Consider the following 17,114-nt stretch of genomic DNA (forward strand, 5'->3'; position numbering starts at 1 on the left):
AAGTTAGACTGGTGTGTAACAAAAATAAGTCTGTGGTATAGAAGGGTATAACGAGAAAAGCAAAATTGTGCCTCCCCCAGCACCACCTCCAAGCCTGGACAGACCCTCCCCGCCCCCCCACCGCCCCACCTCCCGCCCAGCCCCATTTCCAGGGGAAGCCGCTGTGGAGCGTCTAGCGCCCTCATCCAGAAACACGTGTCTTCTGCGGTGTGGGTGTGCGCTCCTTCCAGCCACCCCCTCTGACGTGGTCTTCCTTGCTTTGCTGTCACAGACGATGAGTCCTTGGAGAGTCTCGTGTGTGCCCTCATGTGCCTGGACGGGCGTGTCTGGAGAAGATGGCAAGCGTTTTCCCGAAGGAGGAGAGACTAGGGCGAAAGGGAAAGTGCGAGAACGGGAGATGGTGACCTGGGTGGTCTCCACCCCTGTTGGCCCCGTGCCCTTTACAGAGCCACCTGGCAGTGCTCCCGTCCAGAACGGTCTCTCTTCCCACACCTCAAACACGGGCTGACCTTGACACTGGCTCTGGGCCCACAGAATACGGCCAGAGTGATGTCGTGCCAAGTTCTGGGAGAGGCTGTGCTTGCCTTCGCTGTCCTGGAAACCTCCCCAGCACTCCGCTGAACGAGCCTGGCTGTCCTGCTGGGGGTGGGAGACGCCGAGGAGCAGGGCTGTCACCTGGCCAAGGCCATCGTAGACAGGCCAGCCCCGCCTTTGACCAAGCAGCTGACCGCAGGCGTGGGGGTGAGCCCAGCCGCCACCAGCTGACAGCCAGCCTACCGGCAGACGCGAGAGCGCTCAGGTGACATGTGGCCAGCCAGGGCGGGCGCCTCAGTGACCAGCATGCGTCAGTTCACGAGAACGCCCACGTCCACCTGCGGGTCTGGGGGCTAAATACATGCTGAGGGTTTAAGCCGCTGGTTTTGAGGTTGCTTGTTTTGCAATGTTATCGTGATCATAAATAACCGATACGGCCCTTCCCGTGGAGGACGATACACGGTTTGAAGGTCAAGGGCTGCCGTAGCAAATCCTGGTTAATGAAGGAGTTTGTCTGTTTTGTTTTGTTTTGTTTTGTTTTAAATCACTGGAATGTCTACATTCCAGTAAAATGAAAACAGTTTAGAGAAAACCATCCCACAGCCACCTCGGCATGGTGCAGTAGTAGAAACAAGCCCATAAATGGTTCAGACTTAACAGCTCCCCTGGGTCTTGGGCCGACTTATGGCAAGAGCCTGTTAGATTGGTTATATTTGCTACTACTGTATTCATGAACCTGCAAAGCAGGGAGCTGATCTGATCTTTTGCATAAAGACCTGGCAGAAGCCAAAGTTCCTTAACCTTTTTTTTTTTTTTGGTCTCATGTTCTCCTCTGGCAATCCTATAAAGCCTTCTGCCCTCTTCTTAGAATGTTTTAAAATGAATAAAATAAAATACATAGGATTCCAAAAAAAAAAAACAAACCCTCTGTTGAAATACAATCCTCTAAAAATCAGAACAAATTTACGAACCAGTAACATCTGTGCCTTTTTTTTTTTTCATTATTAATGCATTAAGTAAAATCGACCAGCGGGTGTGATGACAACCTTTGTTGTAGAGCGGAGATGAGATTTTGAGAGTCTGTTAAATATGAAAACATCTGTCATTTCCACTGGCGACGAAATCACAGCCCTTGCTGACATGTGCTAGTGTGACACGTTGTTTACATTCAGGGTCGGGGGAAGATCTACATTTTAGTGCAGAGTCAGGGGAAAGAGGCCATTTTCCCCCTATCCAAGTTCCCGGACCTTCTGAGTTCTGCGTATGGACCGGGTGAGGAGCCCATGTTTGACCCGACCTCCCCCGTCACGTATCCGTCGGCACTGAACTCCCGTTTCTTCCTGGAACTCTGAAATTTTGGACATGGATGGAGCCACTTTGGATTTGGGGCAGGGGATGTTTCCCCATTGAGGAACGATCTGTCAGTGAGCGACATGTCCTTGAAGGCAAACACGAGCCGTGGAAGAAATGGCGGCTGTGAAAACTTTTGCCCGTAGAACAGTTTCCTCCCCGGTGGTTTGTTTGGAAGTAGCTTCCTCTCCAAGAAGGAAGTCGCTGCCCCTGTGTCCCCGCGCTTGGGCCAACGGGCTGAGGTTGGAGAAGTCCCCGTTCCAAGGTTCAGGGGTCACTGGCGGAGTGAAATTCGAGGACAGATCCATGAGTTCGTTTCACCCCTTTCCTGAAGCTCTGACCGCAGTGGTGACACGGCAGTGACCCTCAAGGACCTCGGGGTGGCCCAGCGGGTCACCTGCGCTGATCCACTAGCAGGCTTCTGGGTGGCTCAGCCTGATGAACCAGAGTTGGCATGGCCGTGAGCGTGTGGTCCTCGTTCTGAGAACACCCAACGGTTCCATGGGGGTCCTTGCTGGTGGAGAAGGGCGGTCCCTGCCAAGACCTCTGGTCCCACACACGGACCCCATCCCTTGTGCAAAGGCCTGGCGGCGGGGGGAGGACTCTGGCTGCCGTCCCTCCTCGGGGCCTTTCTGTGAGAGCATAGGAAGCCCTGAAGCCAAGCCCAGAGACACAGGAACAAACCCGACTACCTTTCCCGTGTCTCCAGCCACTGCCTTCCGTGTCTTTTTGGCAAACCGTCCAGGTCTTCCTTCTATTTAAATGTTGCCTCCGCTGGATGTGGTGGTTGGCCTTGGCCACACGTACGCTGCCATTTTCTCCGATGAGAAAGGTGGGTTCTGCTAACCCAGACTCCAGCCCGGCCCTCCCCGAGGCCTCTGGGAGGCCCCTCCCATGTACCTCTCTTTCCTCACCACCTCCCCCCGTCTCCCCTCCCCTCACCCCTTCCTTCCTCTTGGGAAGAAGACAGTACCTGTTCCACCGACCTGGCCGACAGGTATCCAGGCCCTTGCTGGAAACTTCCTTCTCTCCTCGTGGCTCAGCCGGAGGCTTCCTCTGAGGCAGAAAGCGAGGGAGGCCCTCCTGACTTGAAATTGCCTTCCCTTTGGTGATTCTAGGGAGCCACAGGCCCGCAAGCCCCACCTGGTCTGGGTCCGAGGCCTTCCTTTTGGTAAGGACGCTCACGTGCACCGGGTTTGCTGATGCCTGACTTTGTTCTTTTTTTTTTTTTCTTTTTTAGCAAAGAAGACAGTTCATTCCAGGCTTCAGATGGGGCTGCTGCATCTGAGACAACCGCAGTCCATACATGCCCGAAGGTGTGAGGAAACCACACCAGGGCCCCGTCCTCCCGCAGAGCGCCGGGGGGGGGGGGGGGGGGGGCGGGGGGGGGGCTGGGGAGGGACGGAGGTACAGGTATCAAACCCCAGAGGCCGGCGATCACACTTGTGCTCGGGTTCACCCTCCTCCAGAAACCACCGTGTGGGGAACACAGAAGGCTGACCTTTCTGTCAACCCTAACCCACTTTGAACGGCTTTCATGATAGCTGTGCTCTCCGCCTGGCTTCTAATGGCTTCGGCTCAACTGCTCTCTCTCAAACAAACAAAAAAAAAGTCCATTTTCTCATCTGGGGTGACAGGTTTCACCGATCTGTGTGGGTGGCAAACTCCCCTCGCCAGATTTTTCCCACGCATCTTCAAACCGAAAGGGCAGACCTGCCGAGAGTTTCCTTTTGAGTCCCCTGGGGAACCTGGGCGCCACAGGGCAACATGGCCAGAAGGGACAAGGCAGCAGCAGGTGCCACGGAGCCTGTGGGACCTGAGCTAGGCCGAGATCCCTGGAATGGAATGTGGGCCTTGGAGAATCTGGGGCAGACTCTGGTCATCTTGGGCTGCTCCGTGGTTTAGGCGCAATGGGGATTTTTTTTTTTTTTTTTTTTTTTTTTTAACATTTTTTTTTATTTTTGAGACAGAGAGAGACAGAGCATGAATGGGGGAGGGGCAAAGAGAGAGGGAGACACAGAATGGGAAGCAGGCTCCAGGCTCTGAGCCATCAGCCCAGAGCCTGACGCGGGGCTCGAACTCACGGACCGCGAGATCGTGACCTGAGCTGAAGTCGGACGCTCAACCGACTGAGCCACCCAGGCGCCCCGGCGCAATGGGGATTTTGATATGGAGGCTCCCGGATCCCAGCCTCAGGGGCAGGGACACAGCTACGTGTGTCTCAGCTGGTTCTCTTTCAGCCCCCAGGCCCATGTGGTCACCAAGTCTCTGGAGGGATTGGTACCCAAGAACTCCCGCTGCATTGTTTTGGGCATTTGGATAAACCAATCTTCCATTCCTTCAACCTGCTCGCGGGACAGTAAGAGGCTTGACTTGAGGGCATCGCTAACACAAGAGGGGGTGGGGGGGGCAGGATCGAGAGACCAGCTCACCTCCATTCTCCCCACACCCCCTCCTGGAGGCTTGCCCTTCGGTGCCATGGGGGCTACAGGGGCTCCTGTCCCTGGCCAAGTTGGCCAATGGGATTGGCGATGGCCTCAGAGCTGACCAAGCATGGGGACCGGCTGGTGGCCTCATTGACTCGGTAACTGCTGAGCGCTTCTGTGTCTGGCATGATGCTTGACGCTGTGGGGCTGAAAGGAAGGAGATGAAGGAAACACGGTGCCTGCCCTCAAGGGAGAACATGGTTACGGTTACAGAAAATAGAACTTATTCCTGTGTAACTGATCAGAGAAGAGGCCACATGAGAATCTGGGCGCCGGGGGAGGGTTGGAGGAGGAAGGGAGAGGGAGGGAAGGGGGGCTGTGATCCTCAGATGCGGGGTGTGGGGTGCGTGTGCTCCATCTGACCAGTCCAGGGGTGACGGGGTCCCGCCCCTTCTGGGTCTGTGTCAGGTCTCTGCTGATTCAGCAGGAGTAGGCGTTAAGTTACGGTGGGAACGTGACTCCTTCCTCCGCCAGCTGCCGTGGCCCTGTGGTTTTGCCCAGCTTTGTACCACAGGCCAACTGAGCATGGTTTTAGGGCATCTGTGACCTTCCCCCCCTCCCCCACACCGTCCTGGTAGGTCACCATTGTGTTCTCTGCTCATCTGGTGGAGAGCAGCCGGGTTGGAAGGATGCCTTGACTCCAGCAGGCCTGAACGCCGACCTCAACCTCACGGTTGGCGGGGGTGGGAGTACCCAGATGCCAGGCCACACGGCAAACCTCTCGGAGCATCTGGTGGCTCGAGCCCTTCTAAAAAGCCGGGGTACAAGCCGATGCTCTATGTCCCAGCAGGGTGACTCCACACCCCCGGTCCGGTTTGGGTAACTTCATCACTCGCCTCGGGTCCTGGTGCAAAGAAAGACGACGCTACTCCCTGTGTCATAGTGTTTGCTTTATTTCAATCCTGAGGTTAAAAAGAAAACAGTTCCAAACAGTGCCGCAGATGCTATAAAGAAGTATGTTTGGGGTACAAAAGTTTCTCACCTCCCCCCCTCCCCCGCCATGCAGGTGGGGTGTTGGCAATTTGATGTGCTCCTGGGTAGTTCTTTGGCAGGTAAGAACGCAATGGGTCCCCAGACCCACTATCCCGTAAGGCCTCGAGAATGGAGGGTTAGTCAATTAAAGTGCAATTCTGATTTGGAAGCTGCCCAGCCAAGGCCTGGGCGTCGCTGTGCAGCCCCCAGAGGCAGGGGCATCTCTGGATAACACTCATCCTAAGGTTCTAAGGAAGCCTGTGTCTAAGGAAGCGATGTCTCCCGAAATTTAAAGATTGACTTCACTATTTTTTCAAGAGCCATTACAAGGGAAGAGGCATGATTCCCGTTTCCTCGGAAGAATCACAACGCAACGAAAAGACTTACCCAAGGCGCCACTAAAAAGTGCCTTTCGGGGTTAAGTGTTTTTGCGAACCTGGCTGGCTGGCTCGTTTCTGCTGCAAGACTCCTGGTTCTTGGAATCACGGATGGCTTCTCTCTGCCTTAATTCTCAACACCTCCGAGCCAAGGGTGGGATTCTCACGTGTGGGTACCAAGGTGGGCCTTAAAAAATGAAACTCCTAAAGACACTTTAAAACTCAGCGGACACCTAACCAGTTTCGCGTAAAACGCAGGCGCTGAGATCTCACTCCCAAATGGGGATTTCCTTTCCGCTGAGTCTAGGATGACTTCCCCACCCTAGGCGAGGGGATAACTGGAAGCGTTCAGGAAAACCATTCCCTTTCTTCTTCAGGTGCAGCGTGTGGCTTTTCCCCTTTCTACTTTTCAAGCCTGGTGGGGTGTTTCAGTTCCAGATTCCTTCTGGGGCATTTCTTTGCCTGCTCGTGATCCAGGTGACCGGGAGGCCAGCGGGATCCAGCCACGAGGGCTCTGCAGAGGCCACGCTTTATCCCGACACCCTTCCTTGCTATGGGCGGGCGTGCCTTAGAGGCTGTGTCCTTGGGGAAGGTTGGCGGGGAAGCGGCTTCTGAGCCAGAGGTGGACCAGGCAGCCGGCAGGAGTGCTACAGGGTGAGCGACTGTTATTCAGAGAGCCGGCCATCCAGGGGCTTCTGGGTTCTTGTTGCGTTTCGTTTTGTTTTGCATAGTGATCTGGGGTCCCAAGGAGGTCTCCTCCTGATGATTTCTAGTGTCATTCAGTCTCCTGGCTGGGGCTACCACCTTCAATGGTTGTTCTGCATTGTCATCTGCGGTTTCGGAAAACTCCCCCCACCCCCAAACCTCAGAAAAGTCGAGAACCTGTTTAAAATGAGAATAAAGCTATTCGTACAAGCCACACTGAAACAGGCCAACGTGTTCTCTCTAGTTGCGTAACGCACAGCAAACTCGAGCTCACGCTGCAAAGTAACGAGGGAGAAGAGTCTGTCCAGCACAAACAATAAATAGGATATGGAGCCGGGACGTGACCGCCGGGGGATCGGGCGACCCTCTGAACAACTGCGGTCAGGGTCAGCGTTCCGGAGCGGGGGCACTGCACGCCACCAGGGGCCCCTGTGCTCCTGGAGCAGCGGCTCTGGGCTGGCTTCCCAAGAGCCGGGCGCGCTACGCGTGTTGTTGGGCCCCTGCCGGGCTGACTGACAGAGGTTCACGAGGGGGCTTGGATGGAATGTTCCAGGCCTTTCTCAGGAAACACAGGAGCCATTAGCTGCACAGGATGGTGGGGGCACCATCAGCTGGCCAGTCAGCATGGCATCCTGGGAAAGCACTCAGAACAAGACTCCAGACCGCTCTGGCTTCTCTTTTGTGGGTTTTGTTATTACGGGCAGCCACTAATTCTGATTACCCTTTCCAGGGGAGAGGGTGGGCTCAAAGGCGGCATGGTTTACTCTGGAACCATCCTCAGGCCGTGTGGCACACCGGGGAGGGCAGGCGTGGGGCTCGGGAGAGTCTCTGGGAGCCCGGCCGCATCTTGCCTTGGCGGTGAGCACGGTCAAGGCCTGGGCCACTGGGAGATGCTAGAGACCCCGGTGGCTTTCTGCCGTGGGCGGCCGCTCCAAGGAAAGAGCACGAGAGGCTCGGCTTTTCTCTGGGTTGATGTCTCCGGAAGGTTCTGTTCACCAACCCCCTTGCCCTGCCCAACCTGACTGCAAGCAGCCACGTCCCCAGTTAAGCCACAGCTCCAAGTCTATCATGGAGGTTACTTCCCCCACCCCTGCCCCACGAGTCCTCTCTGCTGGCTGGTAGCTTAGGGGTCCGTGCTGGACGTGGCCTGGGGTCCCTGACCTGTCCGAAGGGGGCCGCTCCAGATGCCCCGCTCACCTGTGGAAGTGTCTGAGCTCCGACTTCGGGCTCTGGCCTCTGTGAACCAGGCACAAAGAGGCCATCGAAGGTGAGCTCTGTACGGCGGGAGAAGAGGAGGGCCGCGGACAGCGGGAAGGCTATGTCCTTCCAGGAAAAGGACACAGGATTCCTCGGCCCCAAGGGGAGATGGCTCCCGGGGGTCAAGTGTAGGCTGAGCCACGGGAAGTGGGCAAACGGGGTGCTGGGGAGCAGGCGGGTGGCAAGTGGGGGCCGAGGAGTGAAGTCAAAGCAGATTCGTGAGTGATGCCTGTTACGCTTGGGTTACCAAAGACTTTTGTTAAGAAGGCCCCGAGTTTTGAAAGTGGTTCTTACCCAGATTATGATCGTTACTAAACACGTCTGAAGGTGGGGCAGAAGCTCTTATTTATACAAAGAGCCCATCAGCTGAACAGTGCGTCCTAAGGGCCAAGGCGCGATGCTGCCTGTCGGTCAGGCTGTCAGGGTTAGCCGGCTTCGGGGCTTCAGCCGCCCGTGCAGAGACAGCGCCGCAGTGCGCGTCCTCAGGGGGGTGGCTGAGGGGCCTGCCTGAGTGAAGGGCTTTGCGCGAGGACAGGACTTTGCAGACAGAAGAGCCAGGAAGAAAGTGGAGCTCGAGGCCCCTCCAAAACTGTTGAGTTTGAAGCAGCCCCAAATTTACTGGGGCAGGAAGGGACAGAGGCATGACGGGAAGAGGCTGGAGGGAGTCGCCGGAGGGGCCCCCCAGGCGCCCTCTCAGGATGGCCCCGTGGCCTCCTTTTCCTGGGAGGACCAAGGGCCTCACGGCCTGAGGACTCAACAGGGTCTGGCCAGGACATCCCGGCTCATGGTCGCCCAGGACGCCTGGCCCCTGCTGGGCAGAGTGGGGCCTTTCTCTCCCCGGGCACGAGTTGGGATCATGGCCTCTGGCCTGTGCAACTCTCCACGGGGGCGGCCTGGAGCCAGCTGTGGCTCCGGGAGAGGCCGATGGTCTCCTGAGGGTTTAAACCTTTGGCAGAGTGAGTGTCCCTTTGGGTGTGAGGACAGTCGGGTCCCTAATCACGGGAAACGGTGCTTGAGCCCTTAAAAGCCATGGAGGCTCAGAGTGACGGTGCGAAGTTCTGAGTACAAGGTGCTCCAGACAGAGCAGCTCTGAGGGGTGGCCCGTCAGCTTTGGAGCCGCTGCCTTTTTTTTTTTTTTTTTTTTTTTTTTTTTTTTTTTTTTTTAGTGCTTTATGTGACAGGTGAGCAAGAGTAGTGTTTCCTGTGGATAAAGTGAAACCAGGTGCTTGAGCCTACGGGAAATCGCTTCCATCGTAGATCACAGGCCTGTCAACCGTCAAGTGATAAAACACTTTCTTGGAGACAAACCTGAGGAAACAGAAGTGGAAAAGGAGGGTGTCACGCAGACGCAGAAGCCCGAGGGCAGCGGCTGCCGCTGGGGCCTCCGCGGGGGGCTGCGGTGACCTGGCTGGGTGGGGAGGGGCCCCGCAGGGAGGCCTGGGCCCCTCACCCCGTTCGTCCGGCAGACTTCTCCCCGGGCAAAGGGTCCGGGGGGGTCCTGGGACGTCAGCACCGACTGCCCTGGGGCGTGGGTGCAGAAAAGCCGCAGGGTTGCTGCTCTGCAGCCGTTGGGGGTGGCGGGGGGCTGCATGGGGAGGGGTTGGGCGGAGAGAGCAGACACTGAGAAGAAGTCTCTGGGGGAGCATGGGTTTCAGCCCCCCCCCCGGCCACCTGAGCGTGTTCTGCCGTCCACGGTTCAGAACTCTCTGCAAGGGCACCAGGCCAGGGTTTGTCACAGCAGCACGGCCGCCTCCAGCGGTAACTAGGAGCCTGCCTGGGGCACAGGACTGCGTTCCGCCCTCAGTGTGCCTCTCCTCCGCCGCGCCCACAACCCGCAGGGAATCCTCACGAGGTGGCATCTGTGCTCACGGCCACCGCACAGGAGACGGGGCTCAGCTAAGGCCCACAGAGGGAAGGGCAGGGCCCGTGCGCCTGGCGGACCCGCACCCACTCGCCTGACCGCTGCCCCATCCCGCTGCCCTGCAGGGGGCTGGGGCTCAAGGTCACTTGGAGCTCCGGAGGCCGTTCTCTGGAAATGCTGGGCCTGTGCCCCTGAGTCCTGCTAATTCAAGGTGCGTGTGTGTTCATGGGGCAGGGGAGGGGCAGGAGAGGGGAAGGAGGGGGGCGAGGGGGGAAAGTTCATGCTCTTAGCCTCTCGTGTGTGGACGCCCTTGGCCACAAGCCCTGGAGTTCAGGGCCTGAAGGTGGTGAGGGGTGGTATGGCTCTCTTCTAGAATATGCTATCTAGTCATTCTGCTAAAAGCCAAGTGGGCTGGGAAGGGTGCCCCGTGGGGGGGATGTGGCCACCAGCTCAGGGCCCCACTCACAGAGGATGTGGCTGGTGCTGGTCAGGCAGGTCTCCTAAAAAAGGTGGCCCCGACGAGGGCTTATGCCAAAGCCAGAAGACACAAAAGGGATGTGTGCCAGCAACCTTAACCACCCCCGTCTCCTGTCTCCAGGACGTGGGGCCCTGGCGCATGGCACACGCCCAACCAGTGTGCTCTTCTCCTCCACTTCCTTCCTCGGCTGCCCCTCCAGCTCGTGTCCCTACATTCCCAACGTCCTGCCCTCCAGCCCTTCGCTGCTGACCCATATCTGGTGCTTTGATGTAGTGCTTCCCAGAGACGGCACACGCTGCTCCCGCTGCCATGCTGAGAAGGCCCAGGGGCTCCTCCTCCAAGCTCTAGCCCTGCCCTTCACTTCCCTCTTGCCTGTCCGTCCGTCCATCCGTCCATCCGTCCATCCATCCATCCATCCATCCAACCATCCACTGTTTCTACTGAGCCCCTTCTCTGGGCTGGGCAGTGGGAGCTTGGACACTCGCGAGAGGCAGGAGGGCATACGGTCGAGTCCAGAGCCTGGAGGCAGGCCCTCTGGGTTCCCAGCTGGCTCCACCACCGCCAGCTGTGTGACCTGGAGTGTCACTCTGTTACGCACCTGGTCCTCAGTCCCCTATAGCAGCACCGTGAGGAGAACGGTGGTCGCTCCGACACGGGGGTGTTGCCGGGCGTCAGTGAGTCCGTAAGGGTGGAGGGCCGAGAACCACCTGACACGAGCTAAGACTCTGTAAGTACCGGCCCGTGTTTTATAAAATCTGTAACAGACCCTAAACCACCACCGTATAGGGGTCTAAGGTAAAAAACAAAATAATAAGTTACTGACAATTGAATAGTCTCTTTTAAATGTCCACCTCTGTTCTTGGGGCCAGGAGGCAGGTGAGTTGTTCTGGATGTTAATGAGCGAGCATCCCTACCTGGAAAAGGTGTTGTCGAAGATGAGCATGTAGATGCCTGGTGTGCGGACCTTGAGCTGGCCTTGGATGTTCTCCTTGTGGGAGCTGCATCGGGTCGTGGGGATGAGGACCTGGGAGGAAAAGCAGATCAGAAAAAGTGTCAGGGAAGCCGAGAGGGCCTAAAGGTCTTCTGGGCAGAGCCTTTATTTTGGGGAGGGAACTAGGCCCAGGGAGGCTAGGCGCCCTGTCTGAGGTTGCAGCGGGGCAAGGCTGGGGCTGTGGTCGGCCCCAGGAGCGGGGAGGGGTCTTCCACATGCCCTGCATTTGTTGATAACCTGTGTTAGGGAAGAGGCTGTGAGCATGAGTTTCACCCGGCATCGTGAACTAGTCAGCGCCCCAAAGGAGTGGCCCCAGCCTCTCTGACCATGGCCAGTGCCAGAATGTTCCACATGTGGAGGACCACTCATTTTATGGATTCAGGAAGCTGGGACTTATTCGAGGTGAAGTCCATAAGTCTGCCTGGCTCCGATTGGACCGAGGGCTGACCTGGGGTCAGGTGAGCCCCACAATTGCCCCAGGTCTCCACTTGGAGAGAAGGGAGCAACAGCCAGATGGGACAAATGGAAAACAGAGAGTACGATGACAGACTCAAACATTACCTGATCAATAAGCCCACTAAATGTAAAGAGTCTAAACATCCCAATTAAAAGGCAAAGATTGTCAGGCTGACCCAACCCCATCATGCCTATAAGAAAAGACCATTTAAAGGTAAAGATACAAATAGGTTGAAAATCAAGGGATGTAAAAAGATATATTGTGGTAGCATGAGTCAAAAGAAGGGTGAATTGACTGCCTTAATATCAGACGAAATACATTTTATATCAAGGGATGTGGCCAGGGATAATTTCCTAATGATAAAGATGTTAGTGCATGAAGAGGACGGGCCAGTCCTGACACTGATGCCCCTAATGACTGAGCTTCAAAACACACGAAGCAAAAAGTGGTAGAATTGCAAGGCGAAATAGGTGAATTCACAATTATGGTTGTATATTTCAATCAGGGATGGAATAAAAGACAGGAGCTCAGTAGGGAAATGAAGACTCAAAGAACAGCATCAACTAACTCAATCCAACCGCCGCTTATGGAACACTCCACCTGACCATGGCAGAACAAACCGTCTTTTTCGAGTGCGCTTGGGATAATACACAGTAGGCCATCTTCTAGGCCATTAAAAAAAAAAAAAAGCAACACTCATATTTAAAAGGATTCAAGTTATACAAAGTCGGTTTTCTGCCTGCAATGGATTTAAATTAGAAGTGAATAGATCTCCGGGGCACCTGTGTGGCTCCGTTGGTTAAGCGGCCGACTTCAGCTCAGGTCATGATCTCGCAGTTCATGAGTTTGAGCCCCGCGTCGGGCTCCGTGCTGACAGCTCGGAGTCTGGACCCTGCTTCGGATTCTGTGTCTCCCTCTCTCTGCCCCTCCCCTGCTCACGCTCTATCTCTCTGTCTCCCAAAACTAAACGTTAGAAAAGAAATTTAAAAAAAAAGTGAATAGATCTCTAGAAAATACCAAAATGTTGGGGCATCTGGGTGGCTCAGTCGGTTAAACCCCCGACTTCAGCTCAGGTCATGCATGATCTCACGGCTCGTGCGTTCAAGCCCCGCATCGGGCTTTGTGCTGACAGCTCGGAGCCTGGAGCCTGTTTCAGATTCTGTGTCTCCACCTGTCTCTGCCCCTTCCCTGCTCATGCTCTCTCTCTGTCTCTCTTTCTCTCAGAAATAAACATTAAACAATTAAAAAAAAAATACCAAAATATTTATAAACTAATTATCACACTTTTAGATAACCCGTGGGCCAAAGAGAAATAAAAAAAATCAAGTGGGAGATCCCAAAAGCATGGGAGAGAATTGTGCACGGCACGTTCCGGATGCCACAGTACATTTGCTCTGGCTGGGAGCTGCTGGTGGAGAGGGAGTAGGTAGAGCCCAAGACAGGCCTGGGTGGGATCAAGGTGAATGAGGACCTACTGTGTGTAGGCTCTGGGGCGGCCACTTCTGCACATGGCCTCCTCAAGTTCCATTAACGGTCTCTCGCATTCTTATTTCCATCGGGCACTGCGAATTCTGAGAGGTTGAGAGGTTGGGTCTGCTTCTGTGGCCCGTAACCTACCAATTCTGAGCCTGGACATTCCAGCAAGCGCAGGCAGGAAGGAGCCGCTGGACAGGAAGGCTTGCTGTTGACACAGGGGCCACTGGGCGCCCCACACCTCAACCTCAGCATTTACGGCCTTGATTGCAAAGCAACCACCGGGAGCTCGTTGGGCATTAGAAGTTTCTATTCTGTAGACTTTTCACGCGTCTTGATTCCTGTTTTCCCACCGGGGGGCAAAATCTATGAGATTTTCTCTGGCCAAGGCTCATGCAGCTGCAGTGATAGGAAGATGATGGGGCGGGGGGGGGGGGGCAGGGAGTGGTCTCTGGAATAAACCCGAGGCAGGTCTCCGCTGTGTGAGCTCTGGCCTCCCACCAGCGCCAGCGCCTGGGTGGCCGTGCCCTGATTTACACCATGTGTCTGCGAGACAGCACGAGTTGGTTTCATTTATATTTGGATGGGTTCCTGTGGCCTGGGGCTCCCGTGCAAAGTGAGGGTTCTATGCTACATGGAAGAAGTGAGTCACAAGAGGCCACAAGAGGCCACGGTGGTGGTTGCTGGGGGGGGCGGAGGTTTGGGAGTGACTGGCCATGATGTTTCTTTTGGGGATGATTAGAGTGGCAATGGTTACATAAGCTGCAATACACTGTATTTTAATGGGTCGATTATTTGGTATATGAACTGTATCTCAATAAAGCTGTCTCAAAAATACAATGTCAAGCGTCCTTGCTGCCGGTGCTGGTCCCTCCCCTGAGTCTCTGTGACCCCAGACAGGCTGTTGAGTTTCTCTGGCCAAACATGGGTCCCCGCCCAGAGAGAGGGCAGGGCCTGGGTCCCGTTTCCTGTTCTGTCCCCAGGCTTTAAGACAGCGGTCGGCACACAGGCAGCCTCAAGTCCTTGATTTACTGTTTCTCTGGTCAAGCGTCTTCCCAAATTCACAGCCTTTGATCTCAGTGCTGAGGAACGACCTTGTCCCCGTGGAAACGCTCTGGAGAGGAGGGGGCCCGGGGACGGGGCAGTGTCTGCTGCGGGCTGCCAGAGATGGGCCTGGCCTTGTGCCGTGTGGCTCCCTCCACCAGGGCACGTCTCCTGGTGTGGCCCAAGGCCTCCTCCCCTGACCACTGCGCCCCAGGTGCCCGCCGTCCCCACCATGACACGTTACCTGGAATCATGGTTGTCTGTTCACTAGGGTCTCTCTCCTGAAGGGCAGATCTCACGTTGTCCCTTCTCTCTCTCTAGCTCTGATAGGCGCAACAGAGCCCGGGGTTCAGCAGAAACTCAGGAAGTGGCTGTGAGCAGACCCCGAGTCCCTCATGTCTGTACCTCCATAACCACACTCTGGGTGCTGCAATTTGCTCTGGACCCCGGGGTTTCCTGTAAGGCCCAGGTCAGTCAGGGGATCCTAGGGGGAGTCCCTTAGACGGCCGCTGAGGACGTGCACCTGGAAACAGGTTCCCAGGCTGATGTCTGTTCAGGGGACCTCGGGGAGAAATAACAGCAGCCCCACGGCAGGCTGGGGATGCTGGGCTCCTGAAGGCAGACAGCGCCCGAAAGCCCTTCTGGCTTGCCCCGTGTACGGGCTCCTTCTGCCCCCTGGCGTCCACTCTGAGAAACACACGGGTAGTCCTGACCCCTGGAGGTCACCTGGGCGCCAGAGATGAGGAAGCTTCCTCCGGGTCCCCAAGCCCGCAAGAACCACACAGATCTCCCAGGGCCGTGAGGGTTTGGCAGGTGAGCGACTGAACAAGGGGAGAGGCCCACAGCTCGGCCACGCGTGGACAGGTGGAACAGCAAAGGCCTGGACACCCGATTGAGTCCCTTCCCCTGTCCCTGCCACAAACAGCCACCGGTGTCTGATGCGGGACGACGTGGTGCTGGTCCCTGGTAGGTGTTGGGGCTGTGGGGGCGAACGGCCCGGCTACCGGAGGCAAGTTCCTGCTGAGCGTGGCGCTGGCCCTGGCAAGCCACTCTGCCTCTTAGTGACCTCATCTGCCAACGTGAGCCCTGCACGCCATCTGCAGGGCGGAGTCTGTGCCCGCTCCCGGCCCGCAAGCCCCAGGACCGCCTGGGGGCAGCCTCGGAACCCCAGGGAGTAAGGGCTCCGAGCTCGGAACACGGCCAGGGGCCCCCCGAAGGGAAAGGGGGGGGCAGAGCGTGAATGAGAGGCTCCACAGAACAAGGCCAACTCAAGGAGGCTGGAATTAAGTCGTAGGAGTGAATTTGGAGAGGGCGGGAATGACAGAGTCGTCTCTGCAACGAGCCGGTACCAACAGGGCAGGGGACAGGACGGCGAGCCAGACAGGCACGGGGCGCACGGGGCGAGCCTGCTCTCCTTCAGCTCGGGGCCCGCACCCCGCCTCTCGCCGAGGGCCCCCCACAGCCAGCGCCCCACAGACGGGGGGTGGGGGGGACTCAGGGATTTTCTCACACAGACGTCACAGGAGGCTCCTTTCAGGCGATTTCAAACTGCTCTCCCCCACCCTTCTTCTCGCCATTGCTGGCACCTGGAAGTTTCCGCACGGTATAGCCACTAAGGGCCGCTCTGAGCTCTAGGCCAGCCTGGCCGTCCTCACCGGTCCTCCCACCTACAGTGTGTCAAACGGGACAGGAATTTCCGCCCAAACCAGCTCCTCTCCCCTCTGCCGAGTCAGTCAGCCACCCACGGAGTCCTGTTCAACCTCCTGTCCCGGGCTCTGGATCCCACCCATCCTTTCTATTCTGGCTCCCAAGCCCCTGGAGCTAGGCTCACCGGACGCACCTGGGGATGCCTGTGTGTCCACACTCTGCTACCCGCTGCCTGGATTCTGACCGAGTGGTGTGGCGGTGGCCTCAGGAGTGGGTGTTTCTAACGTGCAGACAACACTGAGACCCGTGGTCCAGGCCATCATCAGCATGCCACGCTGAGAATGTCTTAGGACTTTATGAGCTTGCATCTGCCACCGAGATTTCAAGCCCCACCCACCACCCAAGGGACACAATGGCCAGGTGTCTCTGGCAAGGTCTCTGGGACCCAATGCCCCCTAACCTCGTCCACGGTGCCCTCCTCTTGCTCTGCACAGCCGGGCTAAAAGAGGATCCTTAAACCGGGCCACATGTCTGTATTCTTCGCAATTTCACCCACTGACCTGTCCCGAGGTCAGACCGGAGATGTCTGACACAGGAGCAACCTTCAGTCGCCTGAGGACAGTGTTCTGGAGCCTCCAAGGTCTTTCCTTTCCCAAGCCGGCCAAGAACAGGAGCGTTGCCTGCTCCGTGGGACGCAGCCCGGAGGGCCCGTCCTCCTGCTTTCTCTCCACGTTCCTCTCACGGCCGAGGCCCAAACACTCCAGGGGAGGCCTGCCCAGCAGAAGGCTGGACGGCCACGGCCCCGCACCAGGGAGGGTCTGCCCAAGCACCCCGCTGGCGGAGGGCCGGCCTTACCTTACACTGGTCCAGCGGTGTGTCCTCGGCCTCCTGGAAGACCACGCTGAAGGAGATGCTCTTGGGGTCGGAGGAGAAGACCCAGCTGATGGTGAGGCCCGCCTCAGCCACGGTGATGGGGATGACGCTGTAGGTACTGGACCTCACGAACAGCTCCCTGTTGCTCTCCCCGAAGTTGGCGATCTCTTCCACCGTCAGCGGTAATTTTATCCTAAAACCCAAGGGCGGAGAGGGCCCGGATCAAACGGGCAAAGTGTCTGAGTCCCCTGGCCAGCTCGTCTGCGGCTCAGAGGTGGCCGGAAGCCCTGGAGGCTCTTGGGAGGACAAGGCCTGGGTACCCTTGACCAACACGCTTAACTATGCGAGAAACCTGGGTGCGCAGTGTGGGTCGAGGCACCGGGGACGCGTGTAAAGCACGCAGGTGACAGTCCCGGCTGCGTGGGGCTGGCATGTCCCTGCAAGCCTGTCGGAGAGGAGAACGGCCTGAGGCGATCCACGCGCCGCGAACGGGAAGCGGGTGCGGAGGCCTCGGCTTTCTGCAGCTTTCCCGGAGCTGCCCTGCTGCCCAGCACAGGTCCCCTCTCCAACTCCCTGCCGCCCTTCATGTCATTAGCATCAGCAGGAAGC

At 57.1% G+C, this 17,114-nt stretch overlaps 1 protein-coding gene across 1 annotated transcript in view; it reads right to left on the reverse strand.

The window, feature by feature from the left end:
* Positions 1–5,239: 5,239 nt before the first annotated feature.
* Positions 5,240–17,114, reverse strand: part of FYCO1 (FYVE and coiled-coil domain autophagy adaptor 1) — a 74,318-nt gene continuing 62,443 nt past the window's right edge. Inside the window, exons 16-18 of the mRNA XM_042929081.1 lie at positions 16,488–16,698; positions 10,935–11,044; positions 5,240–8,989 (exon numbers count right to left, since the gene is read on the reverse strand). Of these exons, the coding sequence (XP_042785015.1) occupies positions 8,914–8,989; positions 10,935–11,044; positions 16,488–16,698 (397 nt within the window). The 3' untranslated portion in view covers positions 5,240–8,913. The remainder of the gene's footprint in view (positions 8,990–10,934; positions 11,045–16,487; positions 16,699–17,114) is intronic.

The sequence above is a fragment of the Panthera leo genome, chromosome A2, assembly GCF_018350215.1.
Source record: "Panthera leo isolate Ple1 chromosome A2, P.leo_Ple1_pat1.1, whole genome shotgun sequence".
Lineage (NCBI taxonomy): Eukaryota > Metazoa > Chordata > Mammalia > Carnivora > Felidae > Panthera > Panthera leo.